Source organism: Orbicella faveolata, unplaced genomic scaffold (genome assembly GCF_042242905.1).
Source record: "Orbicella faveolata isolate gen_17 unplaced genomic scaffold, um_ofav_v1 contig_2, whole genome shotgun sequence".
Taxonomy (NCBI): Eukaryota; Metazoa; Cnidaria; class Anthozoa; order Scleractinia; family Merulinidae; genus Orbicella; species Orbicella faveolata.
In genome coordinates this window covers 23,962,386-23,985,405 of record NW_028301547.1, presented here as the reverse complement: position 1 = coordinate 23,985,405, position 23,020 = coordinate 23,962,386, and the positions used below count along the sequence as shown (strand labels likewise).

The following is a 23,020-nucleotide window of genomic DNA, read 5'->3' as shown; positions in this document are numbered from 1 at the left end:
AGTACCCAGAAAAATTCCATAATGATGATACAGCTATGAAGCAATCCCTATGGTACCCCAGTTATTCATGTCTTCAGAGACCATGATCTCCCAGAGGAGGGGGCATGCTAAGGAGACTTGGGTTAAATGTACTGTGATGAAAGAGTATGAATTTTAATACCCCCTAATAATCTCCTTGAGAGGGGATAATTTATACCAAAAAACTCCTATATCAGGAACCACAGTTAAACCCAAAAAATTATATGTCTACCTTCACTTAAAAAAAAAAAAACACAAAAAAACCTAGAAACACCAATGTTTTAAACAGTATTTATTCAAGTTCTTTGCTGTATGTACATACTTATTTCACAGTCTGTCTTTGCTTACAAATCTCTAAATTTTGATATGAATTTAATAATGGTTTGAATCAATAAGAAGTCATTAGGGTTACTGAGTGTAAACCTGTAGGTTAGCCCCCAAAATACCTGCCAGAATCTCACAATCCAAATGAACTGAGCAGAATTTGAAACTGTCCATAATCGCAACTACATAAGGCACAAATGAAATCTCCTACTCCCGGCCTAGCTGATCAATTTCAATTCAAGATATCACTGGTGCCTTTTAGTCAGCACAAAGAATCGCAACAGAAGAGACTTTGGGTCCTTTGGGACCCAAGGCTGCTGACCTACTCTATCTAATATAAAGGAGGAATGATGCAAAGTTTTTAATAGTTTATGTTCTGACTGACAGTTAGTTGTGAAGTTTCTTCTACTCTACCATCTTTGTATGTCATGCTTATTTTTGCTGGTGCATTCTTGGGTGAGCCCCATTTTTTTATTATAAAATTTTGATTTTAAGAGTAAGATGCAACTTTTTGTAAAGTTTAAAAAAATTCTGTCTAGGGGGTTGTGACAGCCACCTTAAGTTTTTGAAAAAAATAGAGTGGCAGCGGACCCACTTGACTTTGCAAAAAGCTACATCTTATCAACCTTATCATATATATCATAATTCAATAATAACAAATGGAGGTCACTGACGTCACTGAACTAGCTAGTTGTACTGTTGCTATGGTAAACTATTATGCCATAAAGATTACTATAATTAGTTTACCAGTGGCTGGGCAATTATGTCATACTAATATTGAAGCATAACTTGATAAACAGAGGCGGTATTCATCCATCAAAGTATAGCTTTTGGTAAAGTGGTGGTTGGTCGGTGGCTGGACTCTAAACTTTTCTGGTACCTAGGCTCCGCCGACTAAGAATGGCAGGAGGCTCTGGGAACGAGAAAAGCACTCTGGCAACATGGCGTATATTTGAGAACAGTAAACACGTGAAATTAGTTCCTCGCCAGCATGACAAAGGGAGGATTAAAGGACCGAAAACGAAACCAAGAAAAAGCTAAATCCGTCCAGAATTATTATCACCAGAACAATGTTGAAGTAGATCGCAAGGAAGGTGAAAAACAGAAGCCTGTAACACTGCCGCTACTAAAACGTGCTCTGCCTTCTGACGGGGAGAACTCCTTGGGTGATGATGTTCAGAGGGATTCAATTAAGAAACGAAAGAAAAGCAGGAAGGACAGAAGCGTTGATTCATCAGAACCGTCTGGTAGCGTTGATGATAAGCATGAGAGTAAGGAAAAGGAGAAACGAATGGTTAAAGTGGAATTCACAGGAACAGCAAATTTTAATGTCTGTGAAGAGAGGGATTGTAAAGACAAGCCTGGTTTTGAAAGTGATACCAAAAGGAAAGAGTTAAGAGATTATAATCGTGAACATTCCAAACGTAAAAATAACAAAGACACAAAAGAGCCAAAACTCGAGGTTAGCGAGAAAAGAAGGAAAAGGAAGCAAGATGAAAAGAACTTTTATGAAGTACAGCAAGATATAAGTCAAATAGGCGACGCACAAAACACTTGTGATTCAAAGAATGTTGATGATGAGGTTAAAGGTAGGAAGGAAAAGAAAAAGAGGAAAAAAGAAATCGAATTAGAGAACACCCTTAACACAAGGAGTGATAACAATTCAGGGCTTAGCGAGGAGGTGGACACTGAAAAAACAGACAGTGTCATGAAAAAGAAGAAAAAGAAATCAAAACGTCAACCAGGAGAGGCTTCTAAAGCCACCATTCACCCAGGTGTTGACTATTTACGTACATGGCACTTTGATAGGAGCAACTGGAACTTCAAGAAAGTGCGTCAAGTTTGGCTTCTACAAAATATGTTTGATCAAGAGCAGGTCAGTAGAATCATCCAGTGTTTCGTAAATTTGCAAACATGTCTCAAATACATGAGTCACATTAATTTTGTTATCAAGTACAGTAATGATTCCATTTTGCACCCGGGGTGCTAATTTACTGGTAGACCTAGGGAGGGGCGGTTATTGGAGAGGGGGCGCTTATTTGGGATGGGGTACCTTCATTTTGAACATGACGTCTTAGTTTGGTTCAGTATGAAAGAAAACAGCACCCAAGGTGGAGTGCTTATGAGAAAGGGGGTGCTTATCGGAAGGAGTGTGCTAAATCCAATCATTACGGCACATTGCCCTGCAGATTCTTATCTCCTATAATTTTATCCATCTGGTAATTTCCCAGAAATCTTGCACACAATGAAAATAATGAGGTTAATAGTGGTGGTACATTGAAAACCGTTGCTGGTCATGATAGTATAGACAGTCAGTACAAAATGCAGACTGCAAACTGGGTACAAAATGTAGGTTAAGGACAAAATGCAGACTGCAGACTGTAGACTAGGTATAAAGGGCAGACTGAGAATAAAGACTGTTTTTTTCCATCTAATAAGTGATAACATGTCACATTAAATTTTTGCAGCATGTCTGTTTATAACTTACTAAGCATTTTCTGTGATGATCTTCTAGACTGGGGATTATTCTTGGCCATATTTCTTTCTATTCTTATGGGAAAAAGCGAAGCGTCATTTTCACGGCTGGTCATTTGTATAATTTTCTTGTCACTTGTATGGTAACTAGTTAACTACACAATCATTAATTAATATGTAACAATCAGTGTGTGGTCACCCTTGAACATTGAAAATCTATCAAGATGAAGGAACATTTTGGATGTAAGTCTTCTTCCCTTTTTCCTTTCCTAATTTCTTGACCCTGTGAAGAGCCTGCTTAAAGGCTATTAGTCTGCATTTGGCTACAAAATGAATGCTGATTAATTGTTGTTTCTTGATTATTACATGTTATTTTTGTTTACTACTGAACTCTCATGCGATATGAGAAGACTGGGACAGCTTTAAATTCTACTTTAGAACTAACAGGACCTTGATGCTTTGTTAGAAACAAAGTATATGAAAAAACGGGCCAAAGATAATCCCCAATAATACAAATTTTCTTCGAAGATGACCGTGGTCTGTAGTCTGCAGTCTGCAGTCTGCATTTTGTACTGACGGATAATATAGAGGTCAAGCATGACGTTTATGGCAAACAGCTTCTTCTTATCCCTAAATAAATGACAGAAAAATAGAAAATATCTCTTGCTATTCACTACAAAATCAATACAACTGTTGTTTTACTCTACCATACAAACAGCTGGTTTGCTGTGAACATCATCCATAATCTCTCCAATGTGACAAGTTAGAGAAGGGGTTAGATATGAGGTAATAAATTTTTGATACAACATAAGATGAATGGGAGGTACAGCTCATTTTGTATTATTATTTCTCTTGAACTAACCAGAAATTTTTGATTTTGGAAAAAGCCCAGCTAGATTTCTGGGAAGTACATTGCATTAGCATCCCTAGTGGTTTGACTAGAGGAGGGACACTTGCTCCTACCCCCTCCCCCCCCCCCCAAAAAAAAAAACATTTTGCTACCCCCACCCTGATTTAAGCTTCAGGAGCTCTTGATTTAAGTACCTTTGGCCCTGCTATTGATCACATCTGGCAGGGGGGGGGGGAGCACAATATTCCTTGGCAAGTACTAGAAGTGTAACCCAGTCTGATTTGCTAACAGCTTCCAGTACCTAGGTCTGAAACAGGGCTTTTAAAGATTTGATCTCTCAGATGCAGAGGAGGAGGACAAGCTAGCATATATTGGAAGCTAGCACAAACTATTAGCAGTTTTTTTAGTCTGCAAAAAGGGTTCTCTCACTGTTGGTAAACAAGGTAAAGTCTGTCAGGCCAAAACAGCGGGAGCTTACCCCAGTTTCTGTAGCATTAAGCAACTAGGAGTATTTCTACTCCCCCCTGGATGGGATGCTAGTCCATTGCAGGGTTACCCCCGGCATTAAATTTGCCAGCACCCTTTCGTACACCTGGCTGGAGGGAGGCACTGTGAGAGTTTAGTGTCTTACCCAAGAACTCAATGCAATGACCCCAGCCAGGGCTTGAACACAGGCTGCTTGATACGGAATCCAGCACACTAACCGTTAAGCCACCATACCTCCTGCTTGTTTTCCCATAGCTTAACCATACTTGTGAATGGTTATATCCACCAATGGAGGTGATGATGTTGTAGAAATTTAACTTACACCTTTTAACTTCTGCAGATCTCTGATGAGAACTTTCACATTCTTCTCAAATATCTGGAAGGGTTGAAGGGAACGGCCAAAGACAAGACGATTGAAATGGCAGAGCAGAGACTTGAAAGTGAAACAGGTACATTTGTCATTAAGTGGAAAAAAATCCATAGCACATCGATAAAATTTTGAGCATAATGCATTGTAAAAGGGGCTGTGATCTCTATACATGTAAGTCTTCACTGTAATACTTGGCACCCCTTTAGCCATTACATCAATGCTTCTCAAGGAACATTGGTTGCATGATAAGTAAGCTCTCAGTACTATAGTGGTCTGTCCATAGAGGTTTTTGCTGACATTTTTTTGCGGGAGTGAAGTAAGCACACACAAATTTCCCAACCCCACCCCCTTGGTTTTGGCTTGTTGATATCCCACATGCCAGGTTAATATTTTGCTAAGCTTGCAATCTCGATGAACTCATGACAAAATAAAGGGTCTGTTCAGTTGACAGACTAGTACTACAGAGACTAGAATAATGTGGGCATCTTTTGCAGTACAGATATTTGTTTTTTTTCCATTAAGCATTTAGGCATGTTAATAACATTTGTCTGAATTTGTTACCAGTCTTGTTACTATTAATAAATCTATTTAATCCATCAGTCTCTGTTTTGGTATTTGCTCACAAATTATTTTTCCATGTTATACAATTTTAGGAGCAAGTGAACAAAATGCTTTGGTTGAATCCCGAGTCCACCAAGTGCTTCAGTTGCTGACAGACTAAAATTTTACAGAGAGGAAGCTTGTGAAAAGAAGTGTGATGAAACATTAATCAAACATCAATTCTAAAGAACAGAAATAAAGTGCTGAAATTTTAAAAGTGGTTCAAGTTTATCAGAGCCGCCAGTAAGGATTCCAGTTATTTCTGTTTGCAAAGTGTTTTTTTTTTTTTGGGGGGGGGGGGGAGGGGGGAGGTGAGTGAGGGGGCAGGGTGTTGTGGTTTTAGCCTGCCATACTACATGGTTAACATTTCGTGTCGAATCAAATAATGGGTTCACAACACTGATAGAAGTTCCACCTCTTACTTAGGCTCTCTCTCTCCTTATCATCCTTTGTCATTGATGAGGGAGAGCCTGGGATTGAGGTTGATAGAAGCTAACCTGCGATCAGGCCTGCCATGTAGTGAGGGAAGGGAGGGAGGGTATGACTGCAGGTAGATAGGATAGATAGGAGGCTGCTCTGCACTGATTCATGCGCACACCAGACCACCCATGATGTCACTAAGTCCAAAAAACATTGTTATGATGAGTTTTACGTGTAAACAAGTTCAACTGTTCAACCCACTTTGAAAAAGTTGATTAATCAAACCAACCGAAAACAACTTTTTTTACATCTATCCAACCCAAAAGGGATCCCGAAAACGATCTTTCTCGATGTCATTTGCGTATTTCTACTGAAGAGAATTTAAAAAATGAGTGGTTTTTCAGGGGCAGATCCAGGATTTTCAGGAGGGGGCTAGTACTTTGGGGTTGCCCAGAGTTTTTGCCTCTGTTTCCTTCAAAATATTCACAATCTTCTTCATTTTTTTTCATTTTTGCTTCACCAAGAGGGGAGTGGCTAGCCAACCAGTCCACACCTTCTAAATCCACCCCCGAGTGTTTTTTTTTTAACCACAATTTGCAATCAAAATTTTAAATGCCTAAAACCAGCTGACGGTTAACAAGTGCGATTTTCCGGTGTGCTATTTCCGCTGCAGAGAATTAGAGTATGGGAAGCGAATCGTGTTTTTGCCCATTTTCACTCTAGGCAGGTTCCATTTTTGAAGGGATGATTGCTCTGGGAAGGATTGAGGGCAGGGTCTGAGTCGATTAGGACTTGGGACATGACCCCCCCCCCCCCCCAAACCCCCCGGGTGGGGGGGGGGAGAGAGTCTCACATAAAAAGGACGGGAGTACTGGTCGTACCTTTTAAGAGTTAAAAATGTGGTTTTGGTAGCTCTTAGGGTGTTCAGTCTCAAAAGGTCCACAGCCGGAGCTTGCGCGGTACCTTTTAGGGTATGGAGCCGAAAAAATATGACGAGATATTTGACAATCAAATGATTTATGACAACGCCTTCATTAACTTAAAAAGAAGAAGGCACTCAAAGCAATCGTCTTTATTGCTATTAAAAATGACGAAAGTGTCGGTTTATTTGTTGTTTTAGAATTGGAACCTCTTAGGGGTAAAAAAAATCGCAAGCCACACCATGAAGTAGGATCTTGGTACCTCTTAAGGTACACTTCCGACGAGCATCCCGTCCTTTTTTTATATTGGAGCCCCACCCCCACTCCACTCCCCGGGATACTGATTCATTTTGTTGCAATTTTGTAGACACTGTTCGCTATTTCCACGGATTAATGAAACAAATTACCTGGAGAGTAGTCATACACCATGATGAGAAAAACAAAACTTCTTTTTAGTCGTAATACAATCTACACTGCAATCCTGAGAAGGCGTCAGCGAGGGTTGGACTGCCTCATCTAGGGAATGTTATACATAGTGTGCGAAAACCGAAACTCAACACACAATCAGACTCCAGTCGAACAGAAGTATTTGTTCGACCCACTAAGTCAATCAACTATTAATTTATTCTGGACACTACATCGTAATTCGTTCATTCTTCTGCATGAAACTACTTCACACTCTACAAGCATATATTAACTGCGCTACGTTTTTTTTACTTTTCACTTGACAATGATATCTTGACGATATCGAAACGTAATATGTTTTACTCTTCAGATGTTTCTAAAATTAAAGCGATAAAATAAAAGCTGACAACACGCATAATTTTTGCAACTGTCAATTCCTTATCCTTATCAAGAACATCGACCTCTTTCGTTCAGATGAATCATGCTTTTATTAATATTCATGTCATGCAAGTAAAAACAGAAAAAAAGTCAACTCAAACGTGTCAAAAAGAATAATTTATTTGGTTAACCCTAAATGTTCCCAAACACACAACATGTAAAATGATTCCAATGATTGTCTCCCCTTTTTCACAGAAATTCAGAATTATTTAAGCGTTATTCCCTTTCTGTTTCTTTAACTGATCCCAGACGTGATAGAAGTTTTGCTGATATTTGAATAATAATGTATAACTTCGTTAGATTTGGAATAAAGGCTCGCGCTGTCTATCAATTCGGGTGACTGGCGCTTGGAATTCAAGCTGAAAAAAAGAAGACTTTGTCGTTCATCAAAGAGTTTCTTTGTGGGGAACATTCCTTACAATAAGAGGTTTAGGACGTTAGACTGTAGACCGATTTGAAAGAAAATATATTTATTTATCTATTTATTTATTTATTTATTTATTTATTCGAAATTCTGGAATAAATTGATAGCTATGACAATTATACTGGAACTAACACGTCTTAATTGTGACCTAACAAAAGGCCTGTACATGTGTATAAATTACTTGAGTGTTGAGAGATCTATGTCAAGTTACTAGCTGTATAAATGAGACGGCGGCGAAATCTATGGTTTAATCAGTTATGTCTAAAGACGTTCACGGTGATAGGGTTAGACAGAGAAATAATGAGGTATGAATCGTGTTTCCCACTATTTAGTATTTATCTAAATATTTAATTTTACTTTTACATTACCGTGCTATCTGCCTCTTTTAGACGTGAAGCATCTTGACATTTACTGGCCCGTTACTCCACTATATGTTGTTCGCAAAATAAAATCACGCGAACTTCGCGATCAAATCTCAAATATCGTTCGATCCAGATAGACCGGGGTAGTCAAATCAGACAGAGAGGACGCGTGTTTATAATGCCCCGAATGCAATGCATAATGTAAATGTATCATGTTTTCTGTTCTTTCTACCCAGTTGACCTGATACTTCAATAAGATGAACACCTTGCCATTAATTTGGAGATAATTAAAATGAAACGTTCTAGTTACATTTAACTTAAAAACTGGTCGCCGTATCTCTTACATCTGGCGCCACTAGTTGGGTCAGTTAGGAAATTTGATTACCGTATCTTTGCTAAAATAATTGTTCCCGGCGCGATCAAGATTTAGTAGCTTGGAGGCAGTTGTTTCACTTCCCTATAGAAGACTCTACTGCGTCAAAAAAGCTGAGGGGGGCAAGCTGAATCGTTATTATAAGTAGAATATGTAAAATCTATTTGTCATTGTGACAGAGCCAGGACTTGGCTAATTCAGTCAGTTTCATGGCTCCAAGGAACGGCTAACACCAAGAAAATATGCAGTCTTTTTTTTATCAATATTTATATTTTCTTTGTTGGTTTTAATGCATTCTTACAACTTACTTAGCGAATTTGACTATTACTTAAAAAAAAAACCTTTAGCAGGATGTCGGAACTGGTTAAATTTTACCAGGGGCCAGTTTCTCGAAGGTCCCGAGATGTGTTTTAACCCAGAAAGCCGTAGAAAAATCTCAGACCTTATGATCACAGAGCTGTTGTATTTAACGAAGGTTACTCCCATACAAGAAGTTTCAGGCGTATGCAGCTCTCTGTTTGTAGATACAGACTAACTAAGAACAGCTTTGCGGGCCCAAAACGTTTCCGGGCCTTTCGAGAAACGGGTTCCAGCACAGAGAAAAATCCAGTGACTTGATGAATATTTTCATTGTACAACCCCGACGAAAAACGGACAACCAACACTTCATTCTCAAAATTTGCTAAGATGACCGTCGGAAATTTATCTCTTTTCTCGTGGGCATCATTCCCCACTCCAGGAAGATCATATTTTCAACCAGGGAGGAGCAAATCTGATGAAGGAATTTCTCTTAACTGAACGAAAGGAAAAAAAACAAAAAAACAGGTCTATCATCACTTACTAAATTGATGCAGAGTCCAGCAAGGCTTTTTGATTCTGACTAGTTCAGTCTTGGCCCTCCTCTTTCTCGCGCGCGCGCAACGTTTGACCTGCACGATTCTCGGACATCCCGTCAAACCTGATAAACCTGATTAGCTGAAGATACAAAAACGGGTCCGGCTGGTCGTGGGGCCAGAAGTCGCGTTTCTTTGTTCTGACCAAAACGAGCGTGGCATCTGGGGACGAGAATTGTCTGATCAACTTTTGTTCATATAGTTGGACGCATGCGCATCAGAACCTCCGTTTCTTTTGGTCACGTGGCGGAAGAAACGACATTTTAAAACGAGTACCACTGAGGACGAGAGTTTTTGTCTTGTTTTAACCCTTTTCTCGTGAAACTTCTCGGGTTTCATATCGTATGCCTCGATGCAATTTTAGGCATCGAATTCTTTGACAACACGAATATTCACCGGATCTGTTACAAAGGGGTATTTATATTCAGTGATCAACTATTAATGGAAGACGTGGAACTGAAAAAGCAGATGTGTTGCACAACAGTAAACTGGAATGAAAACTTAAAAGTCGGAATAATGTTGAGGATGAAACGGAACTAAAGATGCGACATCTGTGAAACGCTTTATTCATGTTCTAGAGGACGATAAGCTGAGGAAGTACCTCCTCAAGGAAGAGATCATTTTAATGCCTCACAACAAAAAGCCAATATATAAACGTCGACGAAAACAAGGGCAAGAAATTAAATATAGTGCAGACGTGACTAATGTTAACTCCAATTCAAACCGCATAGTCGAAGAAAGTTCAACTGCGCAAACAGACGTCACAGTTCGACGTAAATAGGTGCAAGCTATTGCTATAAATTATATTTGAATTGTTGCAAGATTGCGGGGGCGACGGATGGTACTATTATTATTCTGAATTTGAAGACGGTTCATATTTCAGTCCTTTTTTAACCATGAAGAAAATCGATTATTTTTATTATTTTATCATTCTTGCTGTAATTTTCAACGTTCATTGTTTCTGGATTAATTTGGAAAAATTCAGCCTTTGTTTTTCACGCAAACGTAGACTGGATTATATTGTAAAGAACGTTGGGAACACAATCCGCTTTGCGGTAAAAATTCAGCAGTTTGGTATATTATTTGACTGTAAGTACCCACGCATCTATCTTCTGACGTCACATTGACGTCACAGCCCTGTAGAATTGGATAAGTTAGTGTGACGTCACGTCAGTTCTTCTCTGCGATCCGAGCGACATTTGCGAGTAAAATGGCGTCCAAAAAGCAAGATGGTGATGCCGAAGCGCTCAGGCAATGTGAAATTTATGTAGAAAAGCATAACATTCAAGCTATACTAAAGGACTGTATCGTGCAGCTATGTATCAAGAAGCCAGACAACCCGCACAAATTCTTTCGGGAATATTTCGAAAAGCTAGAAAAGGTGTTTTTCTTTTAAGCTCCATATCGAAGCTTTGTTACACTATCGTGTTGTTTTTGGTTGTGTTTTCACTTCATTATTCTGCATGTAAACCGGTCAGACAAATCATTTCATTTTCTAGATGAGCAATTTGTCTTAAATTTATTTACCAGGAGCATGAGGCAGAGCCACAGGAACATAGCGAACCTGAACAGAAACTTGAAATTGAGGATCACCCCGGGCCCGTCCGTGGCTTTTCTCGACAACGTCGCGGTGCTGTTAGCGCTGGACCAATTACAGAAGACGAAGCTACTTCTTATGTGAAAAAGGTAATTTTCGTCGATGGTTAAGATAATTGCAAAGAAAAAGCAGTGGCAATGGTGACAACAGCAAAAACTCTCGCTTGGTTTTACAGGTCGTACCAAAAGACTACAAAACTATGGCCGCCCTATCGAAGGCAATCGCAAAGAACATCCTGTTTTCTCACCTGGACGAAGGAGAAAGAAGGTCAGTGGGATAAAAGCATTTAACCTCAAGAATTGGTATTGAACTAGTAACACATTTTATGTTAAGTACTTACATGAATGTCGTTTTTTTCCTATAGTGATATTTTTGACGCCATGTCTTTGGTCAAACACGGTGCCGGTGAGACTGTCATCCAGCAAGGTACGACGTAAATCAAAGCGTTTTAAGCCTGTAGTATCTTTAGAACCGATTTTTTTGCGAATATGTAGACCTTTAGTTTTCGTAAGTGACTCACTGCCGTTTCGCTCCTTTTGACTGCTCGGAATGTTTGTTGTTCTCAACATTTCCATGAGCTTAACAAGATTATTGCAACCCTTATAATTCAGGCGGTGTTATTGCGGCAGCCCGTATTCTCAGAGAAGTATTAAAACAGCGTAGCATTTAAAGTTAGGCGATGTGACCTTTATTTTTGCTGTTTTAGGTGACGAGGGGGATAACTTCTACATCATTGACAGTGGCGAAGTTGATGTAAATATCCATGTTGTCTGTTTACATAATTTTGAACACTCGCACAAAGCACTTCGCTCGATGGATTACCACACTTCCAAGACTCCCAAATAGTTTGGAACCTTGGTGGTTCTTGTAGTCTCGCTAAGACATACCACATCAAATTGTGTCTAAAAGTGCGATATTTTCTGCGAAGATCCGCTGGAAATCATAAGCTTACCTCTAGTTATTCTAAGGAAAATCTTGCCTTTTCTGCTTTGTGCTGAAATTTTGATTGTTTGGTAGATAGTCCGCTTGTGCAAGGTCTGGAGCAGAAATAATGGGAGGGCTAGATAGGCACTAAAAATTTGGAATTCCTTGGAACTTCTAATTTTCCTAAGGAGTCCAAACATTTTGCTAAACGTTGTTTGGTTGATGAGGTTGCATTAGCTAAGAAAGTCCAAAATGACCACCATTCAGTCACAACAAAGTGTTAGCTGTTATTTTGTTGAGTTTAATGTCGAAGCCCTCCCGAGATGGTAGCATGCTTTTGTAAATACTCCTAGTCTATGTCTTTTTACATCGAGATATTTCTACCAGAAATATGTTTCCCACAGGATCTCACAAAGTTAGAGGTTTTATATTCTGCTTAGAGTTTTTGTGTATATTGATTTTCTCTTGATAGAGTTAGTAATCTTTCATTTGTTTCTGTCATGACCAGTAATATTTTCCCAAGCCTACAAAATCCCTGCGTAGATTTAAACCTGGCAACTAAGAGGGCATCTTGCATAATGGAAATGGTTCTTCCAAAAATAATTTACTGTACCCAAAACTTGATCTTGCCTGAGTTCTTCAGTATGCAGAATGATATCATAAATCTCAACTGTTTGGCCTTCTGTTGAACCTTACATGGTCAACCCTGATTATAAACTGCACTTTGTAAAGAATTATAATTTTCAATACTGCAACCACTGACTGCTCATACAAATAAGTTTTCCACATCTAAACAACTTAAGGGTAGAATAGAGGAACGAGGGTAACTACAACAACAAAAACAATAACAACTTTACAAATGCAAATTGTAAAGTTGCAACAGTGTACCTTCACAATTGTTACAATTGTTAGCTAACAATTGAAAAAAATTTAAAAAAAAAAAAATTTTTTTTACTAAACTACGAAGTGATACTGTTCATCCAAAATAACTTTAAAAGCTAAGCTAGTTGGATGCCACAAATGTGTAATGAAGGCATTTGTACTGTTAAAACTAAATTGTTCCATGAGTGTATTTTGTTTTTAGTGGATATCCATTTGGGATGAGTTGAAATTAGCACTTGCCAGGGGAAGTCTAAATCCTTTTGTATGCGTTGAAATTATATTTTTTTGGTCCAGTTGTAAAGTTAACCAGCCTGGATGATGAGGGCTTACAAAATTTAGCTCCCATCCCTGTTTGGGTGAAATTTATGAATTCCTGGTCATCCAGTATTGTTGAAAGGGAGGGCTACCTTCAAGGAATCTATGTTTGTCTGACATTTCATTTGCTCTCATCAGGTGTTTGTCAGTGAGGAATATGTTTCCACCATTGGAGAAGGAGGCAGTTTTGGTGAACTGGCCCTGATTTATGGCACACCAAGAGCAGCAACTATAAAGGTGGGAAAGATTTGATTTATGCTGTGTTTATGATGAACTGGAAAGTGTTGTGCCAAGGGAATTCATTTCTCTGATAGGGTTTTTGTAGGTTAGGAAATGGTCAGGGAAAATGAAAAGTCTTCAAGGTCAGAAAAAGTCAAGGATATTTATTTTGAGTCTGGGAAATTGAAATTTAAAGAAAAGTCAGTTACAATTGAAATAATAACACTGCTGATTTAAAACCATTCAAGGCTGAAAGAAACATTTTAGTTCATTGTCATCTCCACAATGTTTTTCCTTAAATGAAGAAGGTGAACTGTCATTGTAAAGGTAAAAAGGGTGGCTTTAACGGAGGCTGAATGCTGCTACTATATCTGACATTTTTGCTTTTATTATTTTGGTCACGGAAATTATATTTTTATCAGGGAACAGTCTGAAGTTTAAGTTTAAAAACTGATGTCTGGCGACCATTTCTGATCATCTTTGGAGTTCTTGGACTAGTGTTCATGATCTATTTAGAAATATTTCATTGTATAATGTGCAGCCAGTGTAACCAAGTTTTCATGGGGCTAAGTGGTTAGCAACTTAGGTACACTGTTTCTATACTAGTAATCATTGTTACAACTGTATTGGTAATCATGGAGCAGCTTGTTGATTAAGAGAAAGTCATCAACTGCTTGCAATTATGCTTGACTGAACAGTAGTAGAAGTAGACATTGCAATAGAAGCACTACAAAACCTAAGTGACTGCTTTGCATTATACTATGTTAAGTAGGATCTCAACTTTTGTATGCTAATAACTAGAATAACCCATGCCCTAAAGAAGGGGGAAAAAGTTGAGTGCTACTTGCTTTAGATTTGGCACCTTTCAGTGAGGATTTCTGGTTATCCACTCAGTGGAATCCTGACTTCTCTAACCCTTGATTTTTTGAACCCCTGTGATAACTCAAGCCAAAAGTAATTTCCTTCCCCTCAGTAGAACTCGGTATTTTTACCCAATCTCTTGAACTACTGGATTTTTCAAACTAATTTTCCTTTCCCTTGGATGTTCGAAAAATCGGGATCCCACTTTTTTTTTGAATTCTTCAATTTTGACTTTGATCAATCTCAAACTCTACAAAACACTGGCAATGAAGAACAATTTAATGCAAGACTGGTTATTTTGCCATGATATGTGTGTTAATCAACTTGTCTGTCTGCTTTGTGTCTCAGTCAAAAACAGATGTGAAGCTTTGGGCCATTGATCGAGTGACTTACCGACGGATATTGATGGGAAGTCAGATTCGCAAGAGGAAAATGTATGAACAGTTTCTTGAGAAAGTCAGTATTCTCGAGTCATTGGATAAATGGGAACGCCTTACCGTGGCTGACGCACTGGAAGCTGTTTCTTATGAGGATAATGAAAATGTTGTAGTTCAGGGAGAGCATGGTGATGAATTTTACATCATTGTTGATGTAAGTATTTCCTGAAAAACTCTTACTTAATATTTCAAGGATGTGATGCTGTCAACCTAAGTTCTGATCTTGTTCATTATTAAGCTCATTCCCAGTGGTAACGTTTTGCCATTTTGGTTAGTACTGAAGTTTCGATGGTCAGTTTTCTTTATTTTTGTCTTGTTTGCTTGGTGTTGTATTGACTTTATAATGCTGTTAAATGTAATTCAACAAAGTTTACAACAAAGCTACATTACTAGTTGCTGTTACTTCCAGCCAGCGGTATTCGTATGGTATTGCAGGTTCAGTGCACTTCGCCATTGTACTAGTGTGTTCCAGCTTTGTACTAGCGTGTAGTGTGTTCCAGCATGATGGTCCCTGGAACATTTTGGTCATAGGATTGAGCAGTTTCCTGCACATCTTTGGTCTGTTTGTTGACGTCTTTCTGCCCCCCTCCCATCCCTGTCTCTACTGTTAACTCCGTGTGACAGGTGCCTGGAAGACTGGGTGGGGGCTCCTGGGTTGCAGGGATTCCCAGCCATGGGAGCGTTATACTGCCTAGGGTCTGGCTGGTCACAGTGGAGGCCCCTGGATATTCCAGGCACACATCTTCTACAGCTCAGTACAGTTAATGAGAAATGACATGATAATCCCTCATCGATTTCAAGATTTAACCAGTAATGTTTTATAGGGGGTAGCTGTGGTGTTGCAGCGTAGATCACCAAATGAAGATTATATTGAGGTCAGCCGATTAGGACAGTCTGACTACTTCGGTGAGTGAGGATATTTGAAGCTGTGTTGGACTTTAACACTGTAGTGTAAAATAATGTAGATTGGCAATTTGTATCAACAACTGATATTGGATGCACGAGTTGAGTTTGCCATAGGGAAAGAAAAGTTTAGATGTCACAAAATGCAGACTGAGGAGTATCAAATTTGTGCTTTCAGGTGAAATTGCTTTGGTCCTTAATCGACCTCGAGCTGCAACAGTCCGGGCAAAGGGAACACTAAAATGTGTCAAACTCGACAGGCAGCGGTTTGAACGAGTGCTGGGTCCATGTATCGACATCCTCAAAAGGAACATACAGCAGTATAACAGCTTTGTTTCATTAGTGGTGTAATAAAGTTAGTGATCAGCTACAGATTGTATTTAGCAATGTAACAGATCCAGTGATTAAGTGAGTGGTGGATAACCCTGTATGTATCTGCATAAAGGCAATTGTAATACTACAGCAATGAGTGTAGGTACATTATGTCATAGAATCATAAGTTATTTGCATATCTTCCCTGAAACTTATAATTATTGGTCGCGATCCATGTCTAGCATTGTTAATCTTGTTTTTGTTTGGCCATTGTAGTCTTCCCATGCTTTGTTCTATTTTATCACTTACGTTTTTAGTATTCAATTAAAGGTACTGTATGTTAGGTAAATCTACAAAGGCTATTCAACACCAATATCTTTAAGTTTCAAACTGCTGGTTTCTCCAAACAATTATGTCAAGAAGCAAGTAATTTTACATAAAATTGCCACCTTCTGTAGAGCTGTCTTTCCATTTTTTGTGCTAGGTTAAGTTAAGGAAAAAAAAAATCTTCTCTGCAAAGGTTAAAATGAAAGGTGTGATCCACCTTTGCAAATATTTGCAGAAGTGAATATGAAACACATCCATTTTGTATTGTCCAGTGACTATAGTTAACAACCTATTTTACGGGTCTGCATTAGTGATTTTGAGTTGTCCTTGTCATTAACTTGTGCTGTCCACAGTTTGGTTGTTTTATTCATGTTATTTATTTATAGTTTTATGTGGTTTGATGAAAAACATGATAAAGTGCTATGTAATTAAGTAATTGTAAGAATGAAAAATAAAAAGTGCAGTGGAAAGGGTTTTTGTTGTGATTAAACAGACCTTTTTGCTTCAACTGGTCACTTGTTGGTAATACAAGAACTAGGTGGATGTGGCATCAATCTACTGTCCCAGAGGGTACTCCCTATAGTGGCCTGTATGGGGAGGCTCTGCCTAAAAGGGTTAGCTTTTTCAGGCTTCAGGTATATAAAAGGGTAAGTTAATCTGTCATTTAGTTATTTTAAGGACCTTAAATTAAAATGTTTTGAACAGATTCACCTTATGGCTGTATCATATCATTAATTGTTAGGCGCTACATGAAAATGACAAGACTTCCTTTATTGGTGACTCGTTCATAATATGTGAAAGGGGCACCTTTTTTCAATTAAAGGTATACGAAACGGGTACCTTTCGTGTTAAAATGTTATACAAAAGGGTAAGGGGTTAGACCTCAGGGCAGAGCCTGCCCGTATAGAACTTTGTAGAGTAGCCCCCCTCATCCACCCTCCGGGTCTAGCATAGCCTTGTTGCACCATTTGTGCTGAAGTTCTTTATAGCATCTTTATCATCATGAAGTCACTAAATCTCTTATTTGTTAATTTGGTTTACAAAAGTCCTCGGCAATCTTCAGCCTGAAGATTCACGATTGGTCTCCTTTAGAGGGTTAATTTAAATCTTGCAAAGAGCACCCCACCCTTAACCTGGGATTCCCCTTGTACACCTTTCAGATACCACGTTTGGGAAGCACAAGCGATCATTGAATAATGCCATTCAAGAGTTCTCATTGGCTTAAGGTTACAGTATACCTTCAGATCGGCAATTTTCTTCAAATTTGGATTTTTGGTTCAAACTAATGGTCGAAGAGTAATCTCTAATTTCTGAAAACAAAATTGAAAAAAACCTAATATTGGCGGAGAAATGGATGATTTACGTTATGGCCGGAAGTAAAAGTTCCCTCTTGATTGACAGCCCTATAACGTGTATGCAATCAACCGAGACTACTTTCGCCGGAATATTACCGATATGGATACCACGAATTGGCTGGCTACTCAGTTAATCAGCATTGTTAATCCAAGCATTTTTCGTATTAGATGTAATTCTGTTAAGTTATAAGTAAACATGGACCACGGAAAACTCCGTTTACCAGTTCGAAAAAGCGAAGAATGAATGAAAATACATCAATGAGTGAAGAAGCGAAAGTTGGCCTCGCGGATGAAGCTACGGACGTATGAAGCGGGCAAAAAGATCGAGTCAAGGGAAGAGAAAGGTTGTGTTAAATTTGGAACTCGACAGCGATAACAGCGATGTTTACGGTGACTCTTTTATTGAGTTCGATACCGATGAATCGTCTAACTCTTCGAGATCCACTGGAATATTATCCATGCACATTTGCTCTGCCGCGCTTTCTTTTGTTTGTTCTCGTCGCCCAACTACTCTAGCGTTCGTATCCTTTTTCGTCTTCCCCATTTTGCCAAACCAGCTTCAAGAAAAACCCAGCTGCAGAAAAATTATCTCTCCGCCTTGAGCGCATTGCGAAACGCAAGGTTTTTTTGCAGATTCACGCGTAAATTTCACCGCGAGTTAATGGTAGTAAATTTTCCAAGCGCTGATTGGCTCAGTGATCTGAGAACCCAGCTGAAGGCGTTTGTGGGCGGAGTTTGTTTGCGAAGCAAGATATTTTTCTTAGCGCTGTTTTCTCGAATAATTTTTTTCGCTTGAAGCAGACACTTTAAAGAGTTACAACTCAAACTGAATTTGTTTGTTTGCCCTCAAATTTGGACAGTAGCTAGATTAACATATAAAAAACAAACACGTGTCTACGAATTGTTTATTTCGAAATATTTTTTCTCCGAGAGCGATTTTTGTACGATCACTTCACATTTTTTAAATCCTATTTCGAAAATGTTCTGTAACTTTTTACTACAATTGAATGTGGAAAAACGCAGACACGCTTTTTAGCGCTTTTTGTCCTGAAACCGAGGAAAAACATAAATTGGCGAAAAACAAAATTCGCTTTGACTTGTAGCTTCCAAAAGGTGATTAGGACGCTTGCATTTAGTGGCCGTGAAAAAATTGGCAATTCATTTTATTTCAAAATTTTTGGTATGGTTTGATAGCCAGCTCTATAAGCTTTAATTTGATATAGGGGCTTAGGTATCTACAGCTTAAACCGGACGCGCTACATCGCTTGGACGCGAGACAACCCTGAAGGTATACGGTAACCTTAAGCCATCACGATATATGAGCCATTATAACACGTACATGCTCTACAAATAACTCGTTTTCACTGTCACGCAATATAAAATAAATCGAAAACCATTCAGTGGATGAAGTCAAGAAATTGTGATCTTATATGAAATAAATAAAGACGACACTTCACCAAGTTTTCGGTCTGTGCGCTTTTCCAAACTGCAGCTTTTCGTCGAAATGTTTCGCAGAAATTTAGAGCCCATTATGGAAACGCCATGTAGGTGCACCACATATCGATACTCTGGTTTCCAAACAAAAGCACACTATTGAACTGTAAAATTGTAAACAGATATAAATTTACTTTTTATGCCTGATGGGGATAGAAACTTTGGTGTCATTTGAAAACGACTTCACCCAACCGACAAGGGGAGGGAGAGGAGGGCGCCTGGGAACGAGCTTATAAACTCTGACGTCAAAAGTTATCAACCAATCCCGTAGCCTGCCCAAAGCAAGAGACTTTTGGAGGGAAGTTCGATTCGATTCGCGCTATTCTTCGGTAGTTTGGTGATGTAGATTTATGTACTGCGAGGAAGAACCGAGTATTTTTTATGTGCTAAGGAACAGACAGATCTTATTATCAATGCCTTGTTTGTTTGCGACGAATGGAAATCTTTAAAAGGTGGTTTAACCACTTTCAATAGAGAGCTTGCTCTGAATTTGGCTTTGAGTAAGAACTTTAATGTTTTCTGTTATGTCACTCAAAGCGACGAGGAAGACAGAAAAGACGCCAGTAAACACGGAGTGAATTTAATCACTGCCAAGAGTATTCCTGGATCTACTGATCCCCTAGATCATTTGAAAATACCGCCGCAACTTTCAATTGACATCGTGATAGCCCTGCGTATTTCATAGCGGAACGTACAAAGTGCAAATGGATCCAATTTGTTCACGTATTCTGTGAAGATCTCGGAAAGTTTAAGAAAGGGAAGCGATCGACAGTAGATACGATTGATGAAAACGAAAACAAGCACAAGCTTGAAATACAGCTGTGCGAAGCGGCTGATGTGGTTGTAAGCGTGGGATCCGGACTACAATACAAGTATGGAAAATGTCTTCCGGGTACTGATGTTCAGGTTCTCACCCCGGGAATTTTGGAGAGTTTTGCCAATCAGCCGAAGCGTCTCCTTCCAGAGCCAGGTCCTATCGTGACAGATGATTTCAGTGTCTACGTGTTTGGCCGAGTAACCTCGGAGGACCTATTTGTTAAAGGATACGATATCATTGGAAAAGCAATCGCTACCTTAGGAGAGAGATTCAAACTGACATCTGTTGGTTCACAACGTGGCAAACAAAGAGAAACAGAGGCATGGTTTGTAAAGAAAACGGGGATTAGGCGCGAGCAACTAACAATCCGTCGTCATTGTAATCAAGAAGAAGTGAAGAGGATGCTGTACGCCGCAGACTTGGTTGTTCTGCCATCTCGTGCTGAAGGCTTTGGCATAGCTGCCTTGGAAGCCATTTCTGCTGCTATCCCAGTTCTTATCTCTAGGCATTCAGGAATCGTTTTAACTCTTCAGAAAGTAAAAGGTGGAGACTCTGTGGTTGTAGCAAGTCAAGAGCCAGAGGAATGGGCCAGGAGAATCGAGGAGTTGTCCCGCAAAGCACCCAAAGAGAGATCTGATAATGCTATTCACCTGCGAGAGAATTACAGAAGAATGTACCCATGGAGCATCGCATGTGAGCGATTCAAAGGGATAATTGAGGATCTTTTTAAAGGTAAAGATACCAAACAAGGTGTTTTCTTCATTTGTCCATGTCACCCACTATGATTGGTCAGGTAGTTCATTCCCTAGGTGCAGTGTTAATACACAATCATAGAATTATTTTCTTCAACAGATGCAAAGACAGGGTCTAACAAGGAGAACATTTATTGTAAACAAGATGACCAGAAGTCAAATGAAAGAGTTACCAGTGGCATGGGTAAACGACCTCTATCTGCTGAAGAAGACTTAGAGAATAAAAGAAGAAAGTTAGAGAACTGTGATGAAGCTGCTGTTCTACAGAGGCAAGTTTCACGGGACCTGCTTAATCTCTTTCGCATTCGTAAAAATGAAAGTCATCGGCTCAAATGGGGTGATGTATCCTTGGCAAAAGACCCAACAACTGGAAAAGAAAGTCTTGTTTTGAAAGCTAGATGTAGTTCTAAGCCACGTCAAGTTTTTCTGCCCGTAGCACAGATGAGTACAGACCCAGGCACCAGCCAGTGCCTAGTTCAGACATACAAAGAATTTAAAAGTCACAGACCAGAAGAGATGAAAGAGCCGGACTCCCCTTTCTATTTGGCAGTCAAAGCGAAAAGAAGACCAGGAGATCAAGTGTGGTACATGAAAAGGGCACTGGCACAAAAGAAATTAAAATTGTTTTTATGACTGAAGTTTGTTATTTGTTTTTGCAGTGATCCCAGGCTGATACTGTAGTCCATTAGGTATTAATATAAGAAGTAATCAAAGACTGATAACTATGTTAAATATGTTAAAAATGAGATGGTTAAAATGCAATTAGCCCTAATTTCCAAATCAGTGCGACTGTACTGATTTTACACATTGTATCCTTCTATAGCAAAATTCATGATCATGACTGATTCTCCGAGTGCCTATTTGTGACAAAATTGGGCGCGTTCATGTGAGTGTCCAAGTACAGGTATCCATTTACAAAAAGTTGTAATTGGATACCTGTAGTTGGATACGTAAAGTGATTCACATATCAGTTACGTGGGCTTTAATGGTTTCTTCTTAATGTTGCGTATAGTTTTTAAAGCTCATGGAAAGAGCTACTGACTTTTTCGCTCAAAAGAATTTCTCCCAAGACTTTTTTAATTTAGAAATTTGTTGTAGATATGATTGATTGGTAATTGGACCTCACATTATACAATTCAGTGAGTAATTGTGCTCGTAAGTTCAAATCAGCTTACGCTTCACGCTCATCCGATTTTGAAATTACTCTCATGATTAATAATAGTAATTGGACTGAGTGGAGTACAATTCAGGGAGTAATCATGTGAGTAATTTCAAAATTGGACGAGTGCAAAGTGCAAGGCCGATTTGAAATTACGAGCATGATTACTCCCTGAATTGTACGACACAGGGTCCAGTTACTAATTGATCGTATCTATAACAAATTTTGGAATAACAAATGTCTTTTGAGAACTTCTTTTGAGCGAAAACGTCTGTAGCGCATTTCATAAGTTTTTCAAACCTGTACAAAGCCATTAAAGTGCGCGTAATTGACGTGTGAATCACATGGGTATCCAATTACAGGTATCCAATAACAAAAAGTTCAAATTGGATACCTGTAATTGGACACCCACGTGATCGCGTGCTGATTACATGACAAATGGGCATGTGGAGAACCAATCACGATCAAGAATTTTGTTACAGATACCATTACTCCCTGAATTGTACTCCACTCAGTCCAATTACTATTGCTAATTTTACAATCAATAACTAAAGGTACTTTGTGGTAATTTTGTTAGCAAGGATTAAATTTAATACTCAAAATAGTGTTAATATAATATTATTACCTTCATTCTAAGGAAGTCCTGTCCTTTTTTCCTGATATTTGGTTGAATGTACAGATGTAAATAAAATATAAGGATGTAAGTGAGGCATTTGGATGTAATTTAGCTACAGCTCCAAATTATGTTTGAGTTGTTGTTCCATAACCTTAACTGTCCCTTTCTTTTCAAGATGTGTTTTATTTAAGAAATAAAAAACGTGTACCGTGTTTCTATCGAGTTATAGAAACACAAGTGGAAGTTTGGGAGAATGAGGAATGCTGTGGGAACACGAGCTGCAGGCGAGTGTTTCCACAGCTTTTTTGAGTTCTCCCAAACTTTATGGAGTGTTGCTATAACTGGATAGAAACACAGAGAACATGTTTTCTATTTCTTTTAGAAAACACCGCGATGAAGAAAAGAAGAACAGGTTTGTTACTTTGATCATCAAAATGGAAATTCTCTTTGCTCGCACCATCATTACATCAACGGCTCGTGCTAGTTCTGTGTTTCCATTGAGTTATAGAAACACGATTTTTAACCAGTCAGTGCGCGTATTTTCTTAGGGCTGTTTTCGAATTTATTTTATTGTATCTTGAACAAAATATTATGGTATGTTGTGTTAAGCCAATTGTGCCTACTTAGGAATTATTGTGGTCAGTACCGGTAGTGATTTGCAATGTCAGAGTTGCAGTTCCTCAGCCTACCTG

At 38.9% G+C, this 23,020-nt stretch overlaps 2 protein-coding genes and 1 pseudogene across 3 annotated transcripts; all 3 read left to right on the top strand.

Annotated features, from left to right (window-relative positions):
- Positions 1-1,243: 1,243 nt before the first annotated feature.
- Positions 1,244-5,340, top strand: LOC110060269 (uncharacterized). Its single transcript, XM_089288952.1, has 3 exons — positions 1,244-2,218; positions 4,494-4,602; positions 5,177-5,340. Exons 1-3 carry the CDS (start codon positions 1,334-1,336, stop codon positions 5,242-5,244), a joined length of 1,062 nt encoding a protein of 353 aa, XP_089145078.1. The 5' UTR covers positions 1,244-1,333; the 3' UTR covers positions 5,245-5,340.
- Positions 5,341-10,517: 5,177 nt separating this feature from the next.
- LOC110060251 (cAMP-dependent protein kinase type I-alpha regulatory subunit-like) lies at positions 10,518-16,605 on the top strand. Its single transcript, XM_020767004.2, has 9 exons — positions 10,518-10,739; positions 10,889-11,044; positions 11,131-11,222; positions 11,320-11,381; positions 11,662-11,708; positions 13,215-13,313; positions 14,505-14,747; positions 15,418-15,499; positions 15,675-16,605. The coding sequence occupies exons 1-9, from the start codon at positions 10,569-10,571 to the stop codon at positions 15,845-15,847; spliced, it is 1,125 nt and encodes a 374-aa protein (XP_020622663.1). The 5' UTR covers positions 10,518-10,568; the 3' UTR covers positions 15,848-16,605.
- A 383-nt stretch (positions 16,606-16,988) lies between these two features.
- Positions 16,989-21,191, top strand: LOC110060241 (uncharacterized; annotated as a pseudogene). The gene is made up of 3 exons (XR_016207136.1): positions 16,989-17,003; positions 19,331-20,533; positions 20,654-21,191. The product of XR_016207136.1 is annotated as an uncharacterized LOC110060241 (transcript).
- The last annotated feature ends 1,829 nt before the right edge of the window (positions 21,192-23,020 follow it).